Raw genomic sequence first — 26,189 nt, forward strand, 5'->3', positions numbered from 1 at the left:
TAACTCAGATCACTTCTATAAAACAGAACTATTTCCATGTAATTCTACCACCTCAAGTCTGATGCACAAACGGGCGCTACCTCAAAGTTTACATCTTTCACAGTGGCAGAATCCTGGGAGCAAAGACATCAGTGTGCCATAAGTACTATAATGTTTTAGTTGCTTGATGTATTCTATATAATGAAGAAAAGGTGATTAAAAAGCAGGGTATAAAAGAATGTGTATTAGTATTTAGCATTTGCCTGACTTGTAAAACAACCCTTCCCAATTTGCATGGCATGTCAAGTCTTTCAGATACGTGCATATCCATGTAAAAGACATTTTTACAACTTCAGCATACTCAAGAAGAATTGAAAGGAAGGAGGATAGTTTTTTAAATTGTACACATTCTGTTACAAATTTTTACTGAAAGTCATCTACAACTAATATTTTTTGAACTTGAAATGGAGAAGTATCAGATCTATGATCACTCCTGATTAAATTAAAAGTCCAAGCAATTTAAAAAAAAAGGAAAAACAAACAAAAAAAACCCAAAACCAAACCAACAATGAAACCAAACCAAACCCAAAAAAAACCAAACCCCAAACAAACAAAACCCAACCAAACAACAAAACCCAGATAAGGCTGTATTTCGAGACAGAGCTCTGTTGCATTAAACTAGGATTCCAAATAAGATTCAGACCATTTCAGTTTTTGTGAGCATTTCTCTTTATAAACAAGATTGCTCCAGACATCATGGATTTTTTTCTCTGTATTTGTCTCAGTTCAGTATTACAGTCAAAGGCCCACAGATCTAAAAAAATCATGATTTCTATATTCTTGGAGGTTATTAATTAATTTCCTCCATTTCTGTCAAACGATGAATGTCACAGAAATTAGCTGTGCCATAAATGCTATGTAGAAAAGAATGACGTGTTCTAAATTAATGAAACACATCATGAATTCAAATAACAAACACAATGTGGTTTTTCGAGACTTACTTTTCTTTCTTTGGCTTAGTATTGATATCCCCAAGAACCATAATATCTGAGAAGTCTATCCGAAACTTGCTCAGCAAAGTAGCCATCCTGTATCAGAAAAACAAGCCTTTATATATTATCATATTTTTAATTATTTCACAGGGTAAACAGTAGATGTTTGGTAATAAAAACACTGGTCTAAGAAATGAAACAAAAAAAGGCATCTTAAATGTAAGGAGGGGGAATCAACAGAACTGACGTATGATTATAAATCAACATCACGCTTTTGGAAAAAACTCAAAACAGTTTTATGGTTTTAAATAAGACAAACTCAGAAAATATTTGAAAAAGAAAATGTTAGCATCAGACAATACTGCAGAAAACTTAGTTTGAGGTATCTCACCCAAAACCACCCGGGGGAAACAAAACCTTTTCTGGATCAAGGGAATAGAATATGATAACACCTCAACCAAAGAACAACTGAAATAAAGCTACTAAGGAAGAGATAGTAATCCAACGAATAACATGCTCTTGAATGTATGTAACATTCAAGTAACATGCACTTGAATTTTTAAGGGAAACTTACGCTCTTCTGTCATGATCAATCCTGTTTATTTTCCCACCAATGAACACTCTGATCTTACAGTCTTTCCACTTCTTCTTGGTTGTGATAAGATATGGAATCAACAGTGTCAAACCTGTGTTTAGATCAGAATTTGAGACTGACTGAGAAAACAGCATCTTGCTAAACAGTACAGATTTTATATGAACTGACTGAAAAGTATCTATTGACAATTAATGCAAAATCACTTCAATGATTTTTTAATCCAGTTTTTTAAACTATAAAGTACATTACCTCCATCATCAAAGAGCCACCAGACATCAATATTGCTTTTGCCTTGTTTCTTCTGAAACTGAGAACTGGCATCAAGAAGTCTTTGGTCAGTCATATTTAAAGGAGAAGATGAGCTCTTTGAATCTGGAAAAAATTATGATAACACCCTGTTTTTGAACTGTTTTGCTTAATCACCTTGGAATTCATCAAATATAACTTCTTAATATTTTGTGGTACCTATAATTTTGAATAAAAACTGTTCCCCCCCACCCCCACCTCCCAATTCCAGATTTTCATTGACTGGATATAAACTGAGCTATCTGTATTTAGGGAGTCTAACTCACAATTTCAGCAGATGAAGTAGTTTAGCAGGCATCTGACAAATAAAGGATGTGTGAGATCTTTATATTGACATTTGCCTGGACAATTTAACTGACCTTGCTTCAGAGCATTAGGCTATGCACTGTTTTTACCTGTTGTAAATAACGAAACTTCCCTAAAATAGGTAGATAACTAATTTTACAAGTAAATACCACATCCTAAGCACTTCTTTTCCTTAAATCTGATTTTTAAGCAGGTGGTGAAAATAAAAGCTACTTATGCCCATTGGAATCCTGTCTTCTACAAATATCTTTCTGCAAGTACAAGACTCTAAAGCACAATACAGACTGTTCTGCATAACAAAATTATTTGATTTGCTGAGAAGAAAACAATGATGGCGTTTTCAATTAGAACAATACAGGTAATTTTGTTTTTCAGTATAGGAAAAAACCCTAACCTCTTCCTCTTAATTAGAATCTCAGACTGAACAAGAGCCAGGAGTTTGCCTTTTCTCTGTCCTTATTTTATTAGGAATTTTTAAATTTAGAGCACATCTGTGACTGATTCACATTAAATACTACTTTACTGCATACTGGACTTCTTCCAAACTGCCATCTTGTGCTTCAAGATGTAATCTCACTTTCCATTATTAAAACACAAAAGCTTCTAGCTGCTGAAATCATGAAGAAAATATCAAAACAGTGAGATGAGCTGTAGTAAAGGCAAAAATACCTGATTTAACTCAGAAGAAGTCTGAAATAAACCAAGAAGTAAAAACTGCTTAGTTCGTCTCTCAAATTGCTATGATTTGAACAACTACTTCAGGTTATTTCAGATGTTCACCTCACTCAGAAAGCTCCTGAACACATTTCAAATATTACTTAAAAACAAAAGGGTTGTTTGTTTTTTTTTTAAATTCCAACATTTATGCACAATCCTTTCTTAGTAGTAACTTGTTCTGGGAATTTCCATAATGCTGCTTTTTTTTTTCATAGCCTAATCCCTAAAGATGAAGCCCATTTTAAAGCAGATATGAAGTAACAAATTAACATTGCATGGTTGATATTTCCCTCTCCGGTACTAAGGTGTAGAAAGAAGTACAAAAGGAAAACTGAAATTAACAATGTGAAAGAATGATTTAACACAAAAAGGTGGAAAATGCCTGCCTTTTTTTAACAGTGGTTGTGCTGAAGTCTTTCCATCCTCGTCCTCCTCTGGAAGGTTTTTAAAGATACAAAATAAAAATGTTAATTTCCTTTGTGATATTAATGAAAACAATACAAGTGTATATATAAAAAAATTAGAAAATAAGATGTAGAATGAAGTGGATTTTCACACAAAGGAAAGCACACAATGCAGTCTACCAAATCCTGAGATTCATTTGTACTTTAAAAAGCACTCTACTCCCATTGCTCACTTAACTATTAGGCTCTTTTGCTTTATAAGAGAAGAGGAAAGTTGGTTATTGTCAAAGTATCTTGGATGATCTGTGTCTGCTAACATGCACAGAATATTTTAGTCCAGGATGAAAAAGCCTTCAGATATTTAGCAGCCTTCCAATCACATGTGGGGCACAATTCTCAAGCCCTTTTTAATGCCTGTCAAACTCAATAACAAAGAAAATCCCATTGTAGGTAATTGTCTACCACCTGTTTTATTTAGGCGACTAGAATCAAAAGATTCATTTCACATACAGGTAAGCTCTAAACCTAATCACTTAAATGATTAGACATCAACATCTGGAAAAGCATGACAGACTTCTGTTTCACAGATACAGAGATCCCATAAATAACCCCTTGGTGAAGGGAGAGAGGAACTGAAGAGGGAATGAGAGAGAGAGAGAAAGAGTGAGAACTCAAGTTTCACTACTAACTAGCAAGTTACCTTTACGTGGAGTGGGAGTTCTTTCACTAGATGATGGAGCAAAAGCTATAGAAGTGTCTGTCTCAGACTTCTTGCTATAATCCACTTTTACTATGACATCCTTGGTGCACGGAGATTTTTCTTGGGATGACAGTAACTCTTCTTTGAAAAAGCAGAGAAACACACTATAAACCACTTAATTGTTTCAAATGGTATCAACAGAGGTACGTGACTACAGTGTGCTGGTTCACAATTAATTAAACTCTACAGGAACTGCTATGCTTTGGCAAAGAGGGGGGGAAAAACCAGCACAAATGTCTTGTATGAACTGCTTCAGAGTACAAGGAGGCTCCTCCTTTGAGCAGAGCTGTAATTCTTTGCTACTTCCCCACATTGTGGTTATTGAATGCACTCCCACAAGCTAAACATAATAAAGCAGAGCTAGTTAACGCTGTGGAAGCACAACTAGGAGGAAAAAAAATTAGCTGGTGAAGTGTTTTCCATTTCCACTCCAACTCCAAAAGGAAGGTAAGCCTTAGACAAGGCACAGACCAAGTATGTCTCACAGCCAAATCTTTTTTTCCAAATTTGGCTTCTGTGGAGCTACTTGGCAGCTGTCAGAGTTAAAGCAAACTCACAGTCCTCAGTGGGCACTAAGATTCTTCTGACACCTCTGTGTTACACTGCCAGTTTTCTCAGCAGTGTTGTTTTCACAACTTGTCATCTTTCATACTCCTCTGCCCTCCTGCATGCAGTGTCAGGCTCTCTCTCTCTCCAAATTCTAAGACATTCACATGTTTCCAGTGAAGGAGCAACCCTCTCCTCTTCCAGGAGGGTGCCCCTCCTACCTAATTTGTGTCACAAGGATTCCTCCTCGCTGCAGCAGCTCTGTATGGAGCAAGCTACAAACAAATTACACATTATCAACTCAGCAGACAGTTGTCACCAAAGCTCACAGGCTTCTTTCATTATTGTGCTTGATGCTGAATTAAAATGATACCATTCATCTTAAGAACACTACCCACAAAGCACAACCACGCCTTCTACGAGGAAAACAGAAGACCTTTCCAAATTTGAGACAGACTACTCAAAAGCTCTAAACTAGTGTGTGTAGGGGTTGGCATCCCACACCAGACTCATGATATTCTTGCATCATTTGTTGTGATTTTCACAATTTCTAGGCTTGAGTCCCAGATACTTGATACCAACTTATCTTTAATTTGTTCCAGTAAAATAGTAAATCTTTGGGAAACAACTATATACAGCTTACAAATACAGAAAGCTGAAACACAAAAAACCAAGATCTATTGCTGAGTTATTCTTATTTTACAGTTCTGACTTGCTAATTTCAGTGAATTTTATTCCATAAGAAGGGTGGTGTTTTATTTTTTTAATAATTTTTCCTTTAGTATTTTTAGAAAGCAATATTAAAAGGGAATTAGAACAGCTATTCACCAGATAGAAAAAAATAAGTCTTACCTTGGCCCTGAAGATGAGAAATGTCCAGGCCCTCCTGTAGGCGAATGACAACCACACCATACTGAACATCAAAGGCATCACTAAACAAAAGGGACAAAACCAAATTATTGTACAGCTTTTTCCTTTCCAAAGGACCTACCTTATGCACCCTCCTTGAATAAATTCCAGTGATTAAACACTGCCATTGGAAGTCCCAAATAATAAATTTGCATTACAATTTCAGTTTTGATTCCAAAACATTAACTGTATCAGTAAACTGAACAGCAAATCCTGAAAAGTGATGTCTAAAGAGGATACCTATTCCCTCTTCTTCTCCCATCTACGTAAAAAGTGATTACACAAAAGCAACATGAACAGGTCAGTCAAGTTCTGCACAGATAAGATACACTAAGAAAATTGTATTTTTATCTCCCTCAATCAACAAAGAGATTTACTTTGTGTAGATCTTGAACTGAGAACTAAAACATTCTGACATCTTTTCAAAACATTTGGAGTATTAAAAACACCTATGATGTTGTAATTTAGAATCAAATTATCTATAGGTAAGCTATAGTGCTCCTAGTTCCATTACATCTGATGAGGTAGGAACTCACTCCATTCAAAAACAGAGGGAAAAACTTCATTATTGTAAAAACAACCAGAGAGCCTGAATAAATTGGTAAGTAAAACTGTAGTAAAATTAGTAACAATTTCCTCCCCTCCGAGATACAAGATATGAAAAACATGAGCTTAACGATATCATAGTTTGCATTAGCCACTAATCATCCTTTACTACATATAAATACCTCATTAAATCAGAGAACTCCCTCCCATATCCTTTCCACAGACAGAAATTTCTCAAGATTTCACTCAATAAACACTTCTTTTTGGAAGCACTAAGACTCGATTAGAAATGTTTGAAGTATCAATATATTCTATAGTAAGTGCAAGAAGAATTGGAGTTGATTTAAGAGGAAAACGTTTTGTGCATTAGTGAACATTTTAATTTAATTGTTCAATGTGCTAGATTTATACAGATTAGATGTGTTTCTATTCTGTGCTTCGGAAATTTTTAATTTTCCAGAAATATGCTTAACCTACAGTTATTACCTCCTGAGGTTTCTTTAGGGATGTGGAGAATCACATGACTTGTGGTTGAGAACCACAGGAGTTGACAGATCTTCCAGCAAAAGCCATCCCGAAACAAAATACGAAAAAAAAGAAAAACTAAGAACTAACTGATGTGTTTCCTTATTTTTCACTTCATTTGGTGCCCCTGCTTTTCTCTTAAGGACCTGGGTGTGACTTTTTTCCCCCTTTTCTAATTTCTGCCTGTAAACCCCCATCCTCTCTTTCTTTTAGAAGCTCAGTAAACAAGAAATATAAAGCACAAATGAAGAGGGTTAAGGGGCACTTGCGCTCAACAAAAAAATCTCTGTGCAAGCGAAATATGGAGGTTTTTTCCTTAAGTGTTTGTGTAGCACAAGTTATTTGTATTTTTCAGCCAGAACTGGTCTGCTTTTCAGTGCTGTCAAATTACACTGGGATTTCCTTTCTTATCCCCTTTATGGCTACTATTATTATCTTAGGGGTCAGTGCTGTGTTTTGTAATCTACTAAAGACTTCTTAGTTTCCACATCAGGAAAAAAACAAGGTATTGAAGACTGCCGAATCAGTCATATGGAAAATCTATACCTGTAGAAGACTCTGTGCAACTAAGATCTTGACTTACTACTAAACATACCGAAATGGAACACAGGACCTACAGCTCCACATTTTCTACTTACTGGAATAAGTTGATATAGGTTTCAACCTCTCTCATATCACCTTGCCTCCAGTTTTTCTTAAATCCAACAACAAGGGTGTTAGGTCTCATTCTACCCAGACCAGCAGCCTAAGAGGAACAAAAAGTATATTATAAAATAATATGTTATTGAAACAACTAAAGGTTCTATTATTCTCTTAAGCAAAAAACAAAGTACTTTTCATCAAAGCTATAATATTGCAAACGGAACATATTTCAAAGAATAAAGCCACTTCCAATTTTGATGTGTATCTTCACCACTTTAAAACGAAAATTGAAAGAGATGTACCTGCATTAAATATTGTCCTCCATCCCTTAAGTCCTCTGCATGCACTGGTGCATAGAAAGCTTTCATCTTGTTTTTAATTAGCCATCGCTGATACCTAGCCAAATCAGTCGTCAATTCCTTCATGGCTTGCCTCCGAGGACCCTTTCAAAATAAGGAAATAATAAGAGAAGAGTGAACAACAATTAGGAATATAAGTAGTGGGAGTAAAAAAGCCCCCCCACCCCACCTTTTTTTTTTAAATTTCACTGCTACAATACAAGTCAGACTCAGAGGACCTCAAAAAAAGCTTGCACCCTACCAAAAACACCCAAACCCCACAAAATACCGGGCATTATCAGCAGCAAAGGCTGAAAAATGTTATCATCTTTAGGAAGCTCAAGCTTTAACAAACTTGTCCCTGCAGAGCACAACACTTTTCCCCAGAGGGTGGCACAAGCTTGTCCTCCAAAGCATATCTGGGAATATCTGTTTCAAGCTGTACAAGTGTGCCTCCATGTGTACCAATCCTAATCAGAAAGCCTCTGTCACAGCAGTGTCACTTCTGCAGTTTTATCTTGCAGCCAAAGTCACTTCCTCTTTAAATACTTCCTTTATTATTACTTCCATCAGGATGAATCTTTTGTGTTCCTCCTAGACATCAAAATGCAGAATACAGGACAAGGTATAACCAAGAACACAGCAGCCCAGTTTTTGCAAAAGGACACAGACTCTGACCAAATATTCAGAGTTAGTGAAGAATGAGGTAGTGTCACCCTTCCTGCAGGAAAGGCATTTTAAATACAGATAGGATACTTCTCCCAAATAATATCTAATCAGAATTGCCTTCCTACAAGGATAACACCACCTTATTCTTTTCAGTACAGCCCTATTTTTTTCAAGGAGGATATTCCATCTATGATGGAATATCTATTACTCAGTTTCTGTCCTTTCACACTCATTGAAATATAAAGTTTGTATAGACAGAAACTGGAAGTTTCTGAAGACAAAATATGTACTGTGGATTGCATTAACTCAGTTTGCTCTATCTGTTCATCAGATCAGAAGCAAGTTATATTTAGTAAGCATAGTATATTCAAACCTGTTGTAGAGTATTTAAAGTTACAGAATCATAGAATGGTTATAGTTAGAAGTGACCTGCCAACCCCTGCCATGGGCAGAGACGCCTTTCACTATCTCAGGTTGTTCCAAGCCCCTTCCAACCTGGCCTTGGATACTCCCAGGGATGGGGCAGCCACAAGCTTCTCTGGGCAACCTCTGCCAGGGCCTCACCATGCTCTGAATAAATAATTTCTTCCTAACATATAATCTAAACCTGCCCTTTCAAAAAACATTGCCCCTTGTCCTGACACCCACCTGCCTGTACAAAATGTCCCTCTCCCTCCTTTTTATAAGCCCCCTTTTGGTACCGGATGGTGCTCTAAGGTCTTCCCAGAGCTTCTCTTCTCCAGGCTGCACAACCCCAGTTCTCTCAGCCTGTCTTTGTAGGAGAGCTGGCCCAGTTCTCTGAACATCTTCATGGCCCTCCTTTAGACTCCTTCTAACAGGTCCATGTCTTTCTTGTGCTGAGGTGACATATGTCAATTATATTTACACTTGCCTAAATGTTCTCAGTGATGTGACAAAGTCTGGCCTGAAGATATGAAACTAAACTACACAATCCCAACATGCTAATGTTTATCAGAGATGCCATGGCCTCTCTGTAGCTAGCTTAAGTTCTGGTAAAGATCGCAGTGTGACAGCCACCCTACATCTCAGCTAACACAACTGAGCATGATTCTGAGGAGTAATTACTTGAAGTTTGCTTCCTTCTCACCACCATGAAACCACCCTATAAGTATGCCATAAAAGACACTTTAGGTAGTAAGATCTGTTAAAATTATGTCCTTGCAGAACCACTCTCACAACACACCCCAGCGCAAAAACACCCACATTTCACATTATGATTAAAAAAACCAGAGATACTTAGTGAAATAGTAGGGGCTGGACAGAAAGGAAACAGGAAATACCTGTTCACATTACTGTTGCAGCTGCCAATGAAATGAACCTGATAATTGAAGAAATAAAAAACCTACTTGGGAGGTTAAGAGCAATTTTTAACTACTAGCTAAACTGCTATTGACTTCCCTGCTCAAGAAGGTTTATTTTCTCTCAGGTTTTGTAAGAGCTCTACATAGTAATCAGTCTCTCTGAAATAGTCACATTGAGAGGAAATTTAGCTCTGTACTGCAGATTCAAAGCATGAGACAGTATATGAGAGTGTATGATGCAGAAACAGAAAGAGGCCCAGGCTGTAATCCAGTATTAACTTTATTCCTAGAAAGGTTCTTCAGCATTTAGATGTCAAATGATCTAAAGTACTAACTTTGGGAAAAAAACCAAAACCCCTACATTTAAACAAAAAAGAGAAACAAAAAGCAAACAGGTTAAAAAAAAAACAAAAACAAATCCCAAACTAGACAGAAAAAAAAAACTCAACAAGGTAATTTTGAAGTAAAGACAGAATACACTTACCATATGCACATGGCCACAGATCATCAAGCCCACATTCTTGGTGAAAGCGTGGACAAGGTGAAGCAAAGCTGGACGTGCATTTGGAGCTCCTGTCATAATTAAGCACTGAGGTCTAGAATTATGAAGAGATGGGGGGAAAAATGGGAATTAATCTGGAGTTCTGGGGTGTTTTTATAAACACAAATGTTTCTTCTAAATATTAGCCATAACAACGTAATCATCACTGAAAATTATCTACTATTACAAAACTAGGTTAAATTGAGTAAAGATCAATTGTTCCAGAACTGTCAGTGGATCTATGACTAATTGGATAAAAATTTAGTACTCCCATTAAATCTAAAAATTTATACATTTAAAAAGTTCAAGAACAGATTTTAGACAAGACCAGGTCAGAGGGATGAATTTCCTCCCCCATTTTAAGTTCCATCCCTTTGCATTTTCTAGCTTAGATTCTTCTGTGTCCAACAAAAAAATTGGAATCATATGCTCTTTTTAAAATTACTATCATTCAGAAGGCAGAACCAAATTACTGCAAGTAAGTTATTAAAGACTACTTTCTCATCAATTTTAAAAGATGATGTGTCCAGACTTCAGAATTCATTTCAGATGAAAATTTTCCATATCATAAGAATCACCTAAAGTAATCTGTCTCAACCTCTGTAGCAGCTCCAGTTCATTTTTTGATGTTAGAATCATAGAACAGAATCAGAGTTATTAGGCTGGAAAAGACCCTTAAGATTACTGAGTCCAACCATAAACTTTACACTACTAAATCCACCACTAAACCTTGTGTTCCTGCCACGTTCTTCATAACCTCAGAGAATGTCACCTGTATTAAGAATCTCTCCCTTAACTAATTTCTTATTAAATTCTGCCCTAAGAATGCAAAGATAGAGATTTGCTAGACTAATTGCCAAGATTATAAATCCTGCGCTGGGCAAAGGCAGCATGTAGGAGGTAATGACAGGTCCATAGAATATCCAACTTTGGAAATACACAACACTTGACTGGATACGGCCCTGAGCAACCTGGTGCAACATCAGAGTTTGATCTAACTTTGCAATTGGACCTATGGTGAGTCAGTTGAGTCGGGGACTGGACAAGACCAGATGGAAAAGTTGCGTTCAAGGGAAAATGATCCGTCTCAATCTATAATTCCACTTATTTGGATGGATTAGTTTAAATCAATACTTTTTGTTAAATTTATTTGAAGCATCTTTCTTTTACAACAGCTTATCCCAGATAAGTGGCATAATTATTAATAGGACAGAAGACTGCCTCTTTGAGTAGGACCTTTCCTGGGGAGCCATGCTGATAGACAACAAATCAGTTCTGTTCCTCAGCTTCGTGAAGAACACCCATCCAGCCTGTTTGCCATTACTGAACTGCAATGAGAGATTTCTGAACCGAAACAGATGGTGTTGAGTACAACATCCACAGATACATATCTTCAGGATTTAAGGTTACATCAGATTCATCCCAAGTGAAGTGAATGCTTGTTAGCACTTTGGAGCATATCTTCCAACTCAAAGAGGAATACAAATCACAGTTCATGATGCAGACCACAAGACATCTAACAGCAAGCAGGCATCGTCCACAGCCTTGCTTCTGAAGTGCAAACTCTAACCACAAACAAAATGCTCACACAAGTATGTTCAGGGCATGTCCACAGTGAAGAAATTCAAAGCTGATATAAATCACAGGAGATGAACATGTACACGACAGACTAAATGTTAATGGTTAATGGCTCAGACAACTGGCCATTTGCAAAAGCAGTAGATGCTTTGCTGAGGATGTGCAAAGTAACAGCCCAGGTGCAGTGAAGGAGAGGATGACCATGACAAAACAACTTTTGTTTGGCAACAAGCTGGGTTTTGAGCCAGACCAGGAAAGAGTTCAATAAGAAACAGATCCTGTGAGATGGGACAGTGCTTTTTATCGTGGTAATGTCTTTCCTTACACAACTGGCTCAGGTGTAAAAATTCCCCTGCAAGGAGATACTGAGACATTCAAACCTAGGCCTGACGGTGTTCATCCCTTCTGATAGGGCAAAACTAGCTAAAACATGCTGATGTGAGAGGCAGCTGCCATCTTAGAAGGTGTCCTAAACCATCAAAGACTCACAAAGAGCCTCCAGACTCATTTCTGGGGCTTTCCACCAGGGGACTGCACATGATCCACAGTGTTGCAACAGTGCTGAACTCCCCGCTCAGCAGAAGAATCTGGGTGTTCCCACCTGAACCTAAACAGTCATTAACCAATGAACTTTGTGCCTTGTGGGCTTTCCCCAGCCCTGACAGACCAAGACTGTGACCATCAGACATCAAAACTGCAACGACACTTGTCACTTGATCCATGAGTGGTGATATCTTTCTACTGTTATCCTTTCTTTCTCCTAACTGCTCAAAATATATTGTAAACCAGTCTAAAAATTCCAGTCAATGCCTCAGTAAGTGCCTTCTTGTGTCCAGGTAAATTAAAGTTGGCTAAGTTTAAGCTTGCTAAGTTACAGTCTGTAAAGTGCTTTACTTTGTCTGGATGTTGTTTTAAAATCTGCCAAGTACCTTTTTCTACCTTAATGTTCTAAAGTTTGCAAGTGAAAGTTTGTTATTGAACCTCCTGAGGATTTTGTTGTTTCTCCTGTGCATGGCCCAGAGTGAATCAAACAACCTGCCGAGCAGGATAGGGTGTAACAGTGCATTTAATGGAAGCCACAACAGCAAACATTGTGACAGTGCTCTACTGAACACTGAATTTCCTATTTTTAATATTAACTAAAGTTACCTGAAATTCTTCACGTGATCTTCCACTCCTGAGAGCCGGATAGAATGCTGAAGTGCATTCAAGTAAGTCAAGGCTTGTGTAGAGGATCCCCAGTTCACATCTGTTGAAAAATTTGAAGTTCCAATATATTATTTATACATAAAACTACATAATCACAACATGAATGTTGCATACCAACTGAAAACAAGAAATTCAAGCTATACCTCTATACATTCTACACAATGTATACACAAACCCTACAGCTAAACAGGCAACTCTATTAAAGATAACTTCAGTAAAAACGCTGTGTTTTCTTATATCACAACAAAACCACTATTTTATTTCAAAGCATTTCCTATATAGTCAAGATATTTGCAGTGAAAAACTGCTAGATTAAGCAAATCCTTTTAGATTATTATTTTTATGAGGAAAAGAAAGATCCCACTATCCTCTCTTTTTGTTCCAATACACATCTTCTGATGGCTACAATGAATTATCACAGAGTCAAAGAATATCCCACAAGGATCATCGAGTCTAACCCTTTTCATCCAAGTACTTCATAGATATTCATAGACCCAGATGTAGAGTTTTCCTCATTTCCAACTTCAGAAACACCTTTTGGCTCAGTTTTGCTCCATCTTGCATTTACGACATACAGAGCTCTTAGAAGCACTAATAAATCGCTCATAGCACTAGGAATGGTTTACAGAAAAAGCATCCACCACTCAAATCCCTTTTCAATTAAGAACGGTAGAGAAGCATCCTCTCTCACTTCCCATCAAGATATCACATTCTTTCCCAGTGCCTTTTTTGCTGCAACCTGAGCTCTTTCCATATCACCCTTTTCCTCAAATTTTTATTCAGATACTTATATCTAAGTGAAAGGCACGCATCTTCATAATTTGGGAGGAGGGGAAACAGCACTGACTACACAGGCATAATTACATTCCTTTACAACTAAAAAGCCTGAAACAGAAATTTGAACTAGTTGCCCAAACAGAAAGAAATTGTTGGGTGTCTTCTCCCCACAAAGGCCACCACTTTTTCCCTTCTGCAACCCTCTTTCCCACTCACCACAACCAAAAGAAGTCCCTATACATACCTGGTTTCTTGTAAGTGACATAAATGTAAAGCCCAAGGACTATTACATATGTTAGAAGTGCTGCCCACCAATTAATGACAAACATTACAATGCAGCACAGAATAGCTCCAACAAGAGAAATCCACATATTGTAGTATTTGAAAGCAGGGCGCCAACCTAGTAAAAATATGATTTGGAGGACAGAAAAGAAGGGGAAAATTAATTTTAGCACTACTCCAAGAGAAGGAATCACTGTCTGTTTTTCCCTTCCCTAGTGTTCTGCATCACATTTCATGTGAATGTGTCGTTTTCAGTGATGTACAAAATAGAGATTGGCACATTTATGCTTTCAATTATCCAACACCTTTCAAATGAATTTGCATCTTTCTTAGACAGATATGTAAATGCTCCTAATTTTGCCCTCTAAAAGCATAGCTTAAAAGGAAAGTTCAAAGATGCTTGTGCTAGTATGCCTATTAAATCAGGCCACAGAAATCTTTTACAATGGCTTGTCTGACAACTGATTTTTGCAGTAAAAGGCAGTATAACATGAATCATTGGCTCATGACTTGGTCTCCTATATACTACTAACTGTTTTTAGTTGTGCATTTTTACTATTTTCAGATGGTCGTAAATTTTCACCACGTGAAAAGGACAGATATATCCAAGTAGAACTTGAGTATGTCAAAGTACTGGACTGTCACCGTTTTACAGCCTTATTTGCCTCAAGTTTATCCCAAATCAAGTAAATACACGTGCACACGTACACCCCCACAAACACATCCAAGATTAACAAGTGTATTAAACACAGAACTGTTGTGTAAACTCTGGAAAAAAAATTCTCCAACTATCTTTCAGTTCAGTAACTTAAGAAGCTTTTAAGGGTGTTATTTCAGTACAAATGCATGTGGACTAGGTATGATATACATCTGTTTTGCTAGTACTGGGTTTTGGCTTATTCCTATAAATTAACTAACCTCCCACAATACAGACTACAAACATGTGGCAATACCACCCGCAATTCCTGTTTCTTCTGGACTGGAAGATGGAATATATTAAGAGAAATGCAAAGACAACAAAAGGGTGGTTTGCCAACACCAAATTCTGAATAAGTAAGAAAGCTTTCTTGAGTAGTTTCTGAATAGACTCTGAATTATCTTGTGTTCCCTCAGTGAAGATGACAAAATTAGTAGCTCCCAAGCTCTACTGGATCACTCATTTCTCAAAATTTCAGAAGACCCAGGTACACAAGATATTACTCTTTTAATTCAAATGTGCCATGAGAATCAAGTATGTTTTCAGTAATTAAAGTAAACCTTAATTTATATTAATACTTTTAAAACTGCATTTATGCATAAAGGAATTGCAGGCTAAACTCCCACTCCCAAAATGTAGTTCCTACCTGGAGATTTTGCAAGAGAAGCATGGAATACAGAGAAGTTAATCAAGGCATATGAGGCCAAGAAGAAATTAGAAATAATTGGAGCAATGACATTCAGTTCAGCTGCAAAATGAAAAACAAAGCAGGCTGTTATCAAGAAATCATCCAACGGCTTTGTAGACTGTAAAGTAAAAATTCTGCTACAAACCATGTTACTCTGTAATATACTCTCACGAGATGCAGTTTAGTGCACCAATAAACTGGGTTCTGAAGAATTCCAGCAGAAATAGATAGAGCACTAATACATCTGCAGTACATCTCCAGGTCAATTCTCAAACAGCAAAGAACAAGACACTTCTAACTTTCAGACTTAACTACAGTGAATAGCAACAGTTGACAAAGTTAATGTGAGCAATATGATAAACATGTTCATCTGCCTGCATTTTAAACTGAAAGTTGTATCAATGGTACCAGTACAGAGCATTATTACACACCAACATCATTACAACAGTGATGCCTAAATCCTTTTTAGCGAGAGGAAAGAACCTGATGCCCTCCTTTCCTCGAGGCAGCATGGTACGAAACATTTATATGTGTACTCTCACCATCAAAAAACCCCCAAAGTACAGAATGTGCCATGCTAGCCTACAAGTTTCTACTTGTTGCAATTAAGCTTCTGTCAACATGGTCAGTAGGAACCTCATGGGTATACCTCTGCCTTAAGCAGACTTGGAGGAAAGAGCAAACTGGGCAAAGAAGTTCAAAAGCACTGGCACAGAACTCATGGGTGGACACAGCACAACTAGTTTGCCATCTACATAGAACACATGTAATTCTACCTAAATTAATCTTTATCTTTAGAAACAGCAGCATCAGCACTCATCTTTATTATTTGTAACTTAATATAAAAACACATTTTAAAAAATATTGCTCAGGCAAGTTTGTCCTTTACAGAAGCTTTTATAATTATTAAAAATCTGAAATAAACTTTTATATTTACAAGATGTAACATCTCTCTACTCAAGCAAAAGCTGTATTTTTATTGACTGATAGTAACTGAAGACAGATATCTGCAGTTATTAAGAAAGGTGCAGTATTCCTACAGTTAAAATTTACTGCAGTTCTAGACAGAGTTATATCTAGAAGATAGTAAAAATTAATCCTCCAAATAAACAGATTTAGAATGCTAGCTCAGAATTAAGCTTTGCATTAGATCCCTGTCATGAAGTCACAATTTGGACTTGGACTTGAATGCGTTCTAAAGGACAAAACGGTCCTGAGATTTATTACAATTTCCAACTAACCAATTAGTATGAATCCAAGAGCAATTAAAAATGTTAAAATATATCCTCTCAGTGGTTCATTGTTCTTCCCGTAGCCTTTAGCAAACATCTGAAATCCTGGGTAAATGCTGTCTTTGCACAAAGCCTAAGAAAAAAAATGAAAATCAAAAGTCAGTATGCATTTTGTTCAAAATATTTCCCTACTAATGCCATCTTCCATTGCAAATTACCTTCCTGAACAAAGGTTTATAACCATCATGTACTAATTCTATTTTCAATTGTTGTTCCATCTTGACATTTTGCATTTCCAACATATCCTTCAGTAATGTCTATTTATACGAATAGCAGCTCTGCTCTCCTGTAACTAACTGACTATTCTTTCTTTAGGGACTGTTTTCTCAGAAAGCAGAAAGTTGCCCAATACATACACTAGTACTTGTGTTTCTATTGTGCAACAAAATCCTTTCTACAACTGACTCCTACTGATTTTTTTTTAACCCAATTAAAGACAAATTTTAAGACAAAGGAGGAGACTAAGTAGTTAAAAGAAGGTAAAGCAAAATAACACAGAAACATCAAACAGTAACATACTGTTCTCCCATTCTAAACAAAAGGTTAATATTAACACAGTCTACTGATTTCAACTGGTATGAATCATGATGGCAGTATGTCAGGAGTCCCCTTCCAAGAATCATGACTCAAAATTAATTATTCTTTAAAATATTATGGTTCTGTTCCCCTACTTACCTGGAAGATCTTAGGTGCACTCACAAGAGATGCCAAAGCAGAAGACAGGGTGGCTGAAAAAATACCTGCAGAAATCAATGGTGCAAATCCTGATACCATGCTCATTACCTGAAAGAAAAATAATTTTTTTTAAAGAATGTGAAAAAGTATTCCACACAAACTGATGACATCATTAACTACACAAACAAAAAAAAATACTATGTACTCGCCACTTAAAAGCTGTTTGAATATCATGCATTCATATAAACGAATGAACTAGAGACAAATCAGGGGATATAAATGGACCCTATTTTTAGAACAAGAGAAGGTGGCTTTTCACACAATATATCGTCAAACCATGTAATCCTCAGATCAGATAATCAATGCCACAAGTCTTCATGGGCTCATAAGAGGTATAAAAAATGGTAATGGAAGACAAATATATTGGAATTTGTTTCATATTTTGACTAGCCTATCACTGACCCAGACACAAGTACAGACGAGGAGAAGAATTCACTGAGAGTTGCCCGGCTGAGGAGGACGGGCTTGTAGTGAAAACCTGCACAATTAAGATACAAAACTATGTATTTAAAAATATTCAGGGCTTAATAGAGCACTTCTCTTTATAAAACAAAAGCCTAAGTTGCTTTAAGACAGCCAATGCTTAAGAATTTTATACCATGCTTTTAGTCAACCGTCCAAACTCTAGTTCTCCATTATTTGCACTACTTACTTGCCTTTCATCCTGGCAAACTCAGCTAGATTAGCAAGAAAGTAACTGATGGAAGGCAAGAAAGATCATGCAGAAGTGTCCCATTTTAAAGTTATTGTCACCTGAAGTTGTAGAATCTAGCTGTTTAAAGCAATCTTACTAGGCAGGACATGTTCTCAGACACAATATATAGGTGACTGATGAAGTTTTGTTCACATTCCTAGGGCCAACTTCATGATGAAATTTAGTGGTTTTCCCCAGACCAAGCTAACAAAGACTGCTGGGCCTCTCCAACAGGCAACTGGAAGTCTACACTATATCAGCCTTCACTGGTCAATACAAGGTATGCCTTGCCTAAAAAGAGAAATTAAATAATTGCAGGTTGCAATATGTGACAGTGAAGTTACTGTCACAGTACTGTAATGAAAGGACAGAATTTCCTGAAGCCTATTTATAGTTTATAAAAAAAGGTATGCCAGGCCTTTAATCATAGATGAACAAAACTAACAACACATTTTTTAAGTTATGCCTCCTATGCCTGGGTTTAAGCTAGTTTTATGAGCAACAGAAAAAGTTACAGTTCTAAATGCCAATTTCTAATAATCCTACACTATATTATAGAAGAAAGCTTAAGGGTGTTAATGTTTTGCTGTTATTTTAGAAAGAAACTTTTGCTACAGCAACATAATAAACAAGCAGAGAATATCTTTTATAGAAGCAGCACAAAAGTTTTCTTCCCTGCAAGGATGACAGTCAATCTTCCCTGGTTACAGACAGAATTTATGTACGAATCTCCATCACTTTACTACACTTGCATCAACTTCTTACCATCTACTCATATTTTACATTCTCTTTCCAGGCTCTGTCCAATGCCTCCAATTATTTATGCTATGTACTTTTGATTATTACACCCTTTCACAGAAATAAAATATATAAAATTGAGAGATATCTGAGCAATATGTATGCAAATAACATTTGGCATTTTAAAAGCTAGCAAGTTATGCCTTAGGTTACTAATGTAAGAGACTTTAGGAAGAAGCTTTTGGAGGAATACAGGGGAAACCAGTTCCAGCAGAACCAGTATGCCATGGTGTTAAACACCCCTCCCTCCCACCTCCAGCACAGACCCTATAAAATCCAGACCTCATGACCATAACCAGGTAGTGCACACACTGCAGTTGGCTACAGAACCGAAATTTTCATCCCTGAAAGAACATGTAGAATTGGAAGGGCAGAATGGCCCTGTAACCAGTGGTGTGGTAACACAGATATACAGCTCCTGCTGATAAGGGCCTCATTATGTTTGCTTGGCATTTGCAGTTTAGGCAGTTTCTTAAATTCCAAACGTTTGGGATAATGAAATACCATATTTTGACTATAGTTTTAGTTCTTTGGTCCAGCCACTGTGAAGCAGAAAAAAATGCTGTATCAAAACAATGGTGTTTCATGCTACTTTCAACTTTCATCCAAAGTTGACCAGATTCTGCGTTTAAGTTACCCAAAGCTGTAACAATTTCTACAGAAGTCCTAGGGTGAGACTATAGAGCCCAATTACTCTTCTGCCAGGTGACAGACAGCCTGTGCACAGAATAACCACTGACACTGATCAGAGAAATGTCTGAAACCTGTCAGGAGGACTGTAATTCACTGGCACTGACTACAGCAGCAACTAAAGATGGTCTTCTAATGCACGTTTGACTAAGCCAGTCTGACCAACTGTCCTCATTTTAAGTTTCTCATCTAAGATTTCCATAAGCCATGCATTTGCTGTCCAAACACACTCAAAACCTGAGCTGCCTGAGCAGGAACTTCAGATCAGTTCTTTGCCAGAAGAACTTAATGCAGTACAGAGTGTACTGAAGCGATAAAAAGTCATCAGGCTGTGCACACAAACTGGCACTTTCAGCCTCAGAACCTGTATGTTTACAAGCTGTAAGACAAATACAACACTCTTAGCTCACCTGAGGGATTAATTTCAGTTTCTGAAGAATTTGTTCTCAAGTTATTTAAAGTAACAGAAAGAAGTTATGTTTGTATGAAGAGCTTGAGAGGTATACAAGCTCGGAGCCCCTGTGCCCACACACACTGTGCCCTGCATATGGAAAACAAAAAAAGTATCTCCTTACAGCTACCATACACACAGATCTAAAGTTGAGGGCGGTTCTTCTAGAAAATGGTCAAGAGTTTCTCATTAGGTAAACAGCCTCTCACACAACTTCCTTCTGACATCCTCTGAGAAGGCAGAATCATACTCTTCTCACAGATAAACAGCAAAAGCTATGAGGATGAGAGAAAAAAGAGCAAGGGAAAGTCCCACTGAGTATTAGGAAAACAAAATTCCAGAGAGAAGGTGGCTAAGCACTGCAGCAGGTTGCCCAGAGATGCTGTGCGGTCTCCATGACAAAGTTTTCAAAACCCCAACAAAGCAGGGGGGTGTGAGGAGCACTGCATTCTCTGTGCTGCCTCTGGCCTTGGAAGTGAGTTTTCCTATTTGGCACTCACTTGTTTTCCCAGAGAGAAGCAGGAACAATTTGGAAGACAGAAATACTCTATTGAAAGTACAAGCAACATTTATGGTAAGCAAAAGTTATGACTTAAAAAGACATATCAGAGGAAACCAGTTACATGCTATTTGCAGCTGTACATCTGACAATATGGTGGCTCTTCTGAGCTTAAACAGATGAGGAAAATCACCCGATTTTGCAGAATTATCATTCCCACCACAAGAGCAATTCTGACTTTCTCTAAACAAGAACAAAGTAACATTACACGAAATACTCAAATCATTCCACTATAAAAATGTATTTTATTGTAAAAGAATGGTCTGCACTGCAATGTTATTTCAGCACATATGAAACAGGTTTTCCAACAGTGCTTTGCAGATAAGGCTGTCAGCCTAACGTGCCAGCACATGTAAGGAGTACATGCACCACATACACTTCTCATCAAATCAATATCTTTTCCAGTAGTGGATTTCAGCTTAATCTCTAGTCAACGTTTTTTACACCTACTGGAAAGATTTAGGGCAAAGATGGGCTACCACAAACCAAGCTGAAAATCAACTGGCAGTAAGTACATTTTCCTTGGGTTCTTTCAAACACTTGCCAATAGTTCATGGACAGCACTATTACCTGTGAAATGTGTATTGAAGACTATGAATTACCCTGTAACTCTTCGAGGAGTTTTAAATACAGTAACATCAGCTTTAATGGAAATTCATGAGACTCCTACCATTAAAGGGGATACTGTGATAAAGATGTAAAACATTCTTAAGAAGTCAGCATATTTTCTAAGGTACTTATAAAATTAACAAACAAGTTATTGACAGAGGCTACCTATGATTACTATGCATCACTATTGAAAAAAAAAAAAGAATACATCTATCCCCATCAGTGAATGATGACATTCAAGGACCTAAAGAGAGCTGCAGTACCAGCTAACCAGTTTACTCAGAAGAAAAGTAAATATTTATACCACTTGTGTATAAACACCCAGAAGTTTGATATGCATACACTCTTCTTCTACATACCAGCTAGAGTGCACTACTTCACTATTCCAGATAAACTTTGTCTTTTTGGAGATGGGCATATTTAGCCTATGATTTTTCTTAATATGCAAGTAAAAAAAAAAAACAAACTAAACCCCAAACACCACAAAACCAAACCAACAGAAAACAAAAACAAAACAAAAAGCGAATACAAAACAAAAACAAACAACAAAACAAAAACAAACCAAACAAAAACCACACAAAACCCAAACAACAACAAACACAACCCAAACCCTCCAAACCCAAAACAAACAAAATCTCAAAACCAAACCAACCAAACAAGACCATCCAAAACCAAAAAACAAACCAACCAAACAAAAAAACCCCACCCAAAAGCCAAAGAACAGAATTAGGAGAAAGTTTTATACCTGGAAATTGTTCATCAGCCCATAGGGACACCCTGTCTGACAGGATGAGAAATCATAGTTTAATTTGCAGGCTGCAGCAGTGCAGTTTGTCAGCTCGGTGACAATGGTGTCATTAATGTTCCCTGTGGCATCTCGCACAACACAGGAACCTACAGTGGACACAACAATAAAAAAGGCATTAACAAACTGAACCTGAACTTAAGGACGTGTGTCAAGTTCAATTCTCTTTTTATGTAAACACTATCTCACAGAGCAAGTTTAAAATGCAGTGTTATTTTTAACACATTTCAGTACTAAGCACATCTTTACCATGAAGAAAACATACCAAAAAGCAAACTAACTGCTCTCTTGCCTGAGAAGACCTTCAGTTTTTTAATAAATCTGAGTCAATAAGAAAAGTTTCAGCACAGAAAAAACAATGTCAGACTTGCAAAAATTTAATGGCACAATTTCAGCTTAATATACTATTTCTTTGAAAAATGAGTTTCCACACAGCTCTTGAATTGAAGTGAGTATTATGCACCAACACTTAATTTGACAGGATTGGCACAGGTTGCCCAGAGAAGCTGTGGCTGCCCCAACCCTGAAAGGCCAGGTTGGATGGGGCTTGAAGCAACCTGGCATAGTGGAAAGTGTCCCTGCCCATGGCAGGGGGTTGGAATGAGGTGATCTTTAAGATCCTCTTCCAACCCAGGCCATTCTATGGGAGTGCATGTTTGTTTTGTACCTATAGATGTATGCAGACAGGTGTACAGAGTGCTGCAGTTACTTTTTTCCCCAGTCAATATGGCTCAGAAATTTTAAAAAAATTGAACAGTTTGTCATGAAGTCTGTTGCAAGTCATTTCCCAGCATTTAAACAAGCCATCTCCCATGTGACCATGGTATTTTGAGTTGGTTTCCTGGTGAAAAACAAAGCCACACAGTACCATTCCTTCCACATTTTTAAAATAATTATCACCTTAATTGCTATCTACAGTTCATCTATGATTATTTATAATTTCTGCTGGTCAAGAGAATGGTGAAGACACATTATTTCAGCCTGTAAATACTAAGAAAAATAACTAAAGGTACTAAAAGGTCATAAGCCTTCTACATCAAGGTTTCTTGTCTCATACAGGATAAAAATTAGAGCAGACTAAGTATTATTTAATATTTTATGGTTTAATAGTTGAGGCAGTCAAACATTTGTTTGGACACAGCAAATACTTCCAAGAACAGGAATTAAACAAGGAATTGGGAAGAAAAAGTCTATATAGTAACAGTCAATAAAATTCTCTTACTTTGATCTTTTAGCAACTTGAATGACAAGGAGGTTCTGGCAACCAGTACACCTGAGGACCTAAACTATTTACTTGCAAAATGGGAAGGGCACAGATGTGCTGCAAGTTTAACTTTCTCCAGTCATATTCCTAGATATCTATGTAAATTACCTCTCTTCCATTGGGAAAATTAATTCCTAATTACCTATACCATATTCAGGTTGCTTCTCAGCCATTAGAACTTGCTTAACAGTCCACAGTAAAACCTGGTCCCATTAGACAGATATTACTTAATCCTTCCACTCCTCAGATTTCTTTTTTAGTTACTTAATTAGGCTCAATTGGTTAAATTACAGTACAAAATTCTTATATTCATCACCTGTCTTATGCTTTTTGTAAGCATGTGGAGGGGTTGGTTTTTTTTTTGTCTTTTTCTGTTTTAAATGGAATTAAAAGCTCTGTAAAAGGAAAATGTTTCTTCTCCTCCACCACGCAAGTATTTGCCCCAGACACTCAAGCAGTATATAATGGGTGAGACAATACAGTTCCCAGCTGAACTATTTGTAGGTAACATTTTGTTGGTGACAGATTGCAGTGGCAGGCCCAGTAAGTTGAGCAACCTTTTAAATACCTACCACACACTATCACAACCCTCCTCTGCCTCATTTTTTCATAGTTCAGATCCAACTGGTTAGCAGGACTTTCAGACACAGATTCAAAGTGTGACAGAAAGGAATAATGGCACTAGGAATTAATGTGGGCCTTACTATGAAAGGATGTGGAACATAAGCCAGCTGGGCTGGCTCTGTTCTCAGCAGAAGACACTTAAATATAAGTAACAATCTGGACACTATAGTTAATGCTTTTTCAGAAAAGTTTTACTGATTTATACAGTTCTGGCAATATTTTCCATGAGAACCTCTAGGTCTTCTTTCCGGCAAAAAACAGTATTTCCCCTTTTCACAGGCATTTATAAGCACGTTCCTGCCAAAGTCAAATAAAGTTTTGCCATGCTATAAGTCTGAGAAGGTTAAAAGACCATCTATATCACATATTTCCTTAACTACATGAATTCCAGAGGTACCATCCTGAGTCCCTTAGAGTGTAGTTCAGAATTTTAAACTTCACCACAGCTACAAGCATCTACAGTTAGGCTCTTGTTAATTAGTTTTACTTTCCAAAGTACAGGAAGCACGTCTTAAGCCTACTCAGAACTTTGGCTTATTTTTTATTAGTGCTTCCCTCCCTTTTAAAGCAATTAATGTTGTTCTTTGAAATTGATCTTTCAAGAATTCTGATGCCAAATTTGCCTATGACATCTGCCTCCTGCCACTTGCCTGTTTGCACTAGTCCTTTGCTAAAATATGAAACTGCATACCTTCTCCTCACAGCTATTATCTTCTTGAAATAGCTGCCTAGTTCTATCAGGCAGGACTAGCAATTTTCCTTTTTTCAAGCCTTTTCTATTCAGTTTAAACCTCATACTTGCTACAGAGCATAAAAATACTGAGCTAAGTTCAGAACATCATCTTCTTCAGCTATGACTGCTCAGCAACCTCAGCCCCTTCAAAGTTTATGACTTGCTTACCACTACTCTGGAAAAGGGAGAGAAGTATTTGTATTTGTCCAATATGCCTAATTCAATGCCTTGAAAAAAAGCCAAATTTCACTTATAATCGCTGACTTCTGCTGCCCTTTTCTAGCGAGCATCCAACAATTCCACATTCAGTTGGTTTTGCAAACTGCTTTTTTTGTCACTCTTTTATATTGCATTTTTCATGCTTGGAAGATGATCAAAGTATTCCATTAACAAGTGAGTATTAACAAGCATTTTATTCTCATGTGGGTTGAAGTTCCAAAGTATTCAAATTTGGTAGCAGAGGTCTATGCAGTCAATCTAATTAGGCAATAAGTGTAGGCCATTATTGCTGCATAAAACACAATCACCACAGAGCAACTATTTGGCAGAGCTACACTCCAGTGTTAGCCAACAAAGGCAGGCTAGCAAGATTGGTATCTTAAAAAAGGAAATCTCATTAGTGGTAAGATCAGTGGTACTCTTATAAATGAGAATTTCATTCATAAGGCAGCACAGCTATGATAGAACAAGGTCTTTCATATAAGAAAACTGATTATTGCTGCCAGAAAGTAGTTTATACGATACAAATGAAAACATTTCCAACCACAGGCAAGAATCTTAAGGTTACTAGAATTACTTTTATGGATGGTTAACCACTGCTGCTCTAGAGTAAAACTGGTATCCAACTCCAACGCAACTTCTACAGAGAATTTCAACCCATTTTGGGGAGAGGAACACTGGGAAGAGAAACTGTACAAGACTCAGATTAGTCTATTACTGTTCCTCCTCTTTCCCCATGAAAATAAAACCACAGAACACGTTTCTGAACATGATGTTTCTGACAGTGGATGACTAAGGCATTAGTCTCCTCCCTCAGCTGGGGAACTACTGCTCAAGCATCCTCACGAAAGTGCTTCCTTCACTCCAAGGAAGTGGCTGACTACTACCATCCTCAAACCAATACAGGTGTTAGTTCAGTGAGTATTTCCTGAAAATACACTTTTTAACCCAGGGATTATTCCATTGCTAAACTGTAAATCCTTTAACATAAATAACTGCAACAAATGAGGAAACATCCATATGGAGTCTTTTGTTATCTTTAGTCTGAAGCAGTCACCAGTCTTAGGAAAATATTTCAGGAAATTATAAAACCAGCTGAAAACTGAATTTCCAACAGTAAAAATTAGAAACCTTTGGCTATTACTTTCCTGTGCAGGGAAGTCAATTACATAATGGCTTTATGTAATAAATTACATACAACCACATCAAAATACATCCTCAGAATGAACGTGAAAGGATAAAAGTTAAAAACATTCTCTATTTACCTACAGATACTGCAATTCCTACGTAAACCAATGTAGTGATTAAGATGGCCAACAGCGTTCCTTTAGGTATGGCTGACTGAGGATCCTGAAAGAAAAATGTCAGTGGACAGTGATGACAGAGAT

General features: G+C 37.2%; 1 protein-coding gene across 3 annotated transcripts in view; it reads right to left on the reverse strand.

The window, feature by feature from the left end:
* SLC12A2 (solute carrier family 12 member 2) overlaps window positions 1–26,189 on the reverse strand; it is a 59,761-nt gene that overhangs the window by 5,932 nt on the left and 27,640 nt on the right. The window contains exons 9-24 of one of the 3 annotated variants that reach the window (XM_027712559.2): window positions 26,067–26,151; window positions 21,902–22,050; window positions 17,296–17,403; window positions 16,570–16,693; window positions 15,287–15,388; window positions 13,906–14,061; window positions 12,825–12,924; window positions 10,041–10,152; window positions 7,530–7,670; window positions 7,224–7,330; window positions 5,458–5,537; window positions 4,000–4,137; window positions 3,282–3,329; window positions 1,816–1,938; window positions 1,546–1,657; window positions 981–1,067 (exon numbers count right to left, since the gene is read on the reverse strand). In XM_027712559.2, coding sequence (XP_027568360.1) covers window positions 981–1,067; window positions 1,546–1,657; window positions 1,816–1,938; window positions 3,282–3,329; window positions 4,000–4,137; window positions 5,458–5,537; window positions 7,224–7,330; window positions 7,530–7,670; window positions 10,041–10,152; window positions 12,825–12,924; window positions 13,906–14,061; window positions 15,287–15,388; window positions 16,570–16,693; window positions 17,296–17,403; window positions 21,902–22,050; window positions 26,067–26,151 — 1,772 coding nt within the window. Of the gene's footprint in view, window positions 1–980; window positions 1,068–1,545; window positions 1,658–1,815; window positions 1,939–3,281; window positions 3,330–3,999; window positions 4,141–5,457; window positions 5,538–7,223; window positions 7,331–7,529; window positions 7,671–10,040; window positions 10,153–12,824; window positions 12,925–13,905; window positions 14,062–15,286; window positions 15,389–16,569; window positions 16,694–17,295; window positions 17,404–21,901; window positions 22,051–26,066; window positions 26,152–26,189 lie in introns of all 3 variants that reach the window. The other 2 variants (XM_027712558.2, XM_027712560.2) reach the window with 2 other exon arrangements.

The sequence above is a fragment of the Pipra filicauda genome, unplaced genomic scaffold (assembly GCF_003945595.2).
Source record: "Pipra filicauda isolate LSUMZ 115617 unplaced genomic scaffold, ASM394559v2 scaffold168_size1973030_pilon, whole genome shotgun sequence".
Taxonomy (NCBI): Eukaryota; Metazoa; Chordata; class Aves; order Passeriformes; family Pipridae; genus Pipra; species Pipra filicauda.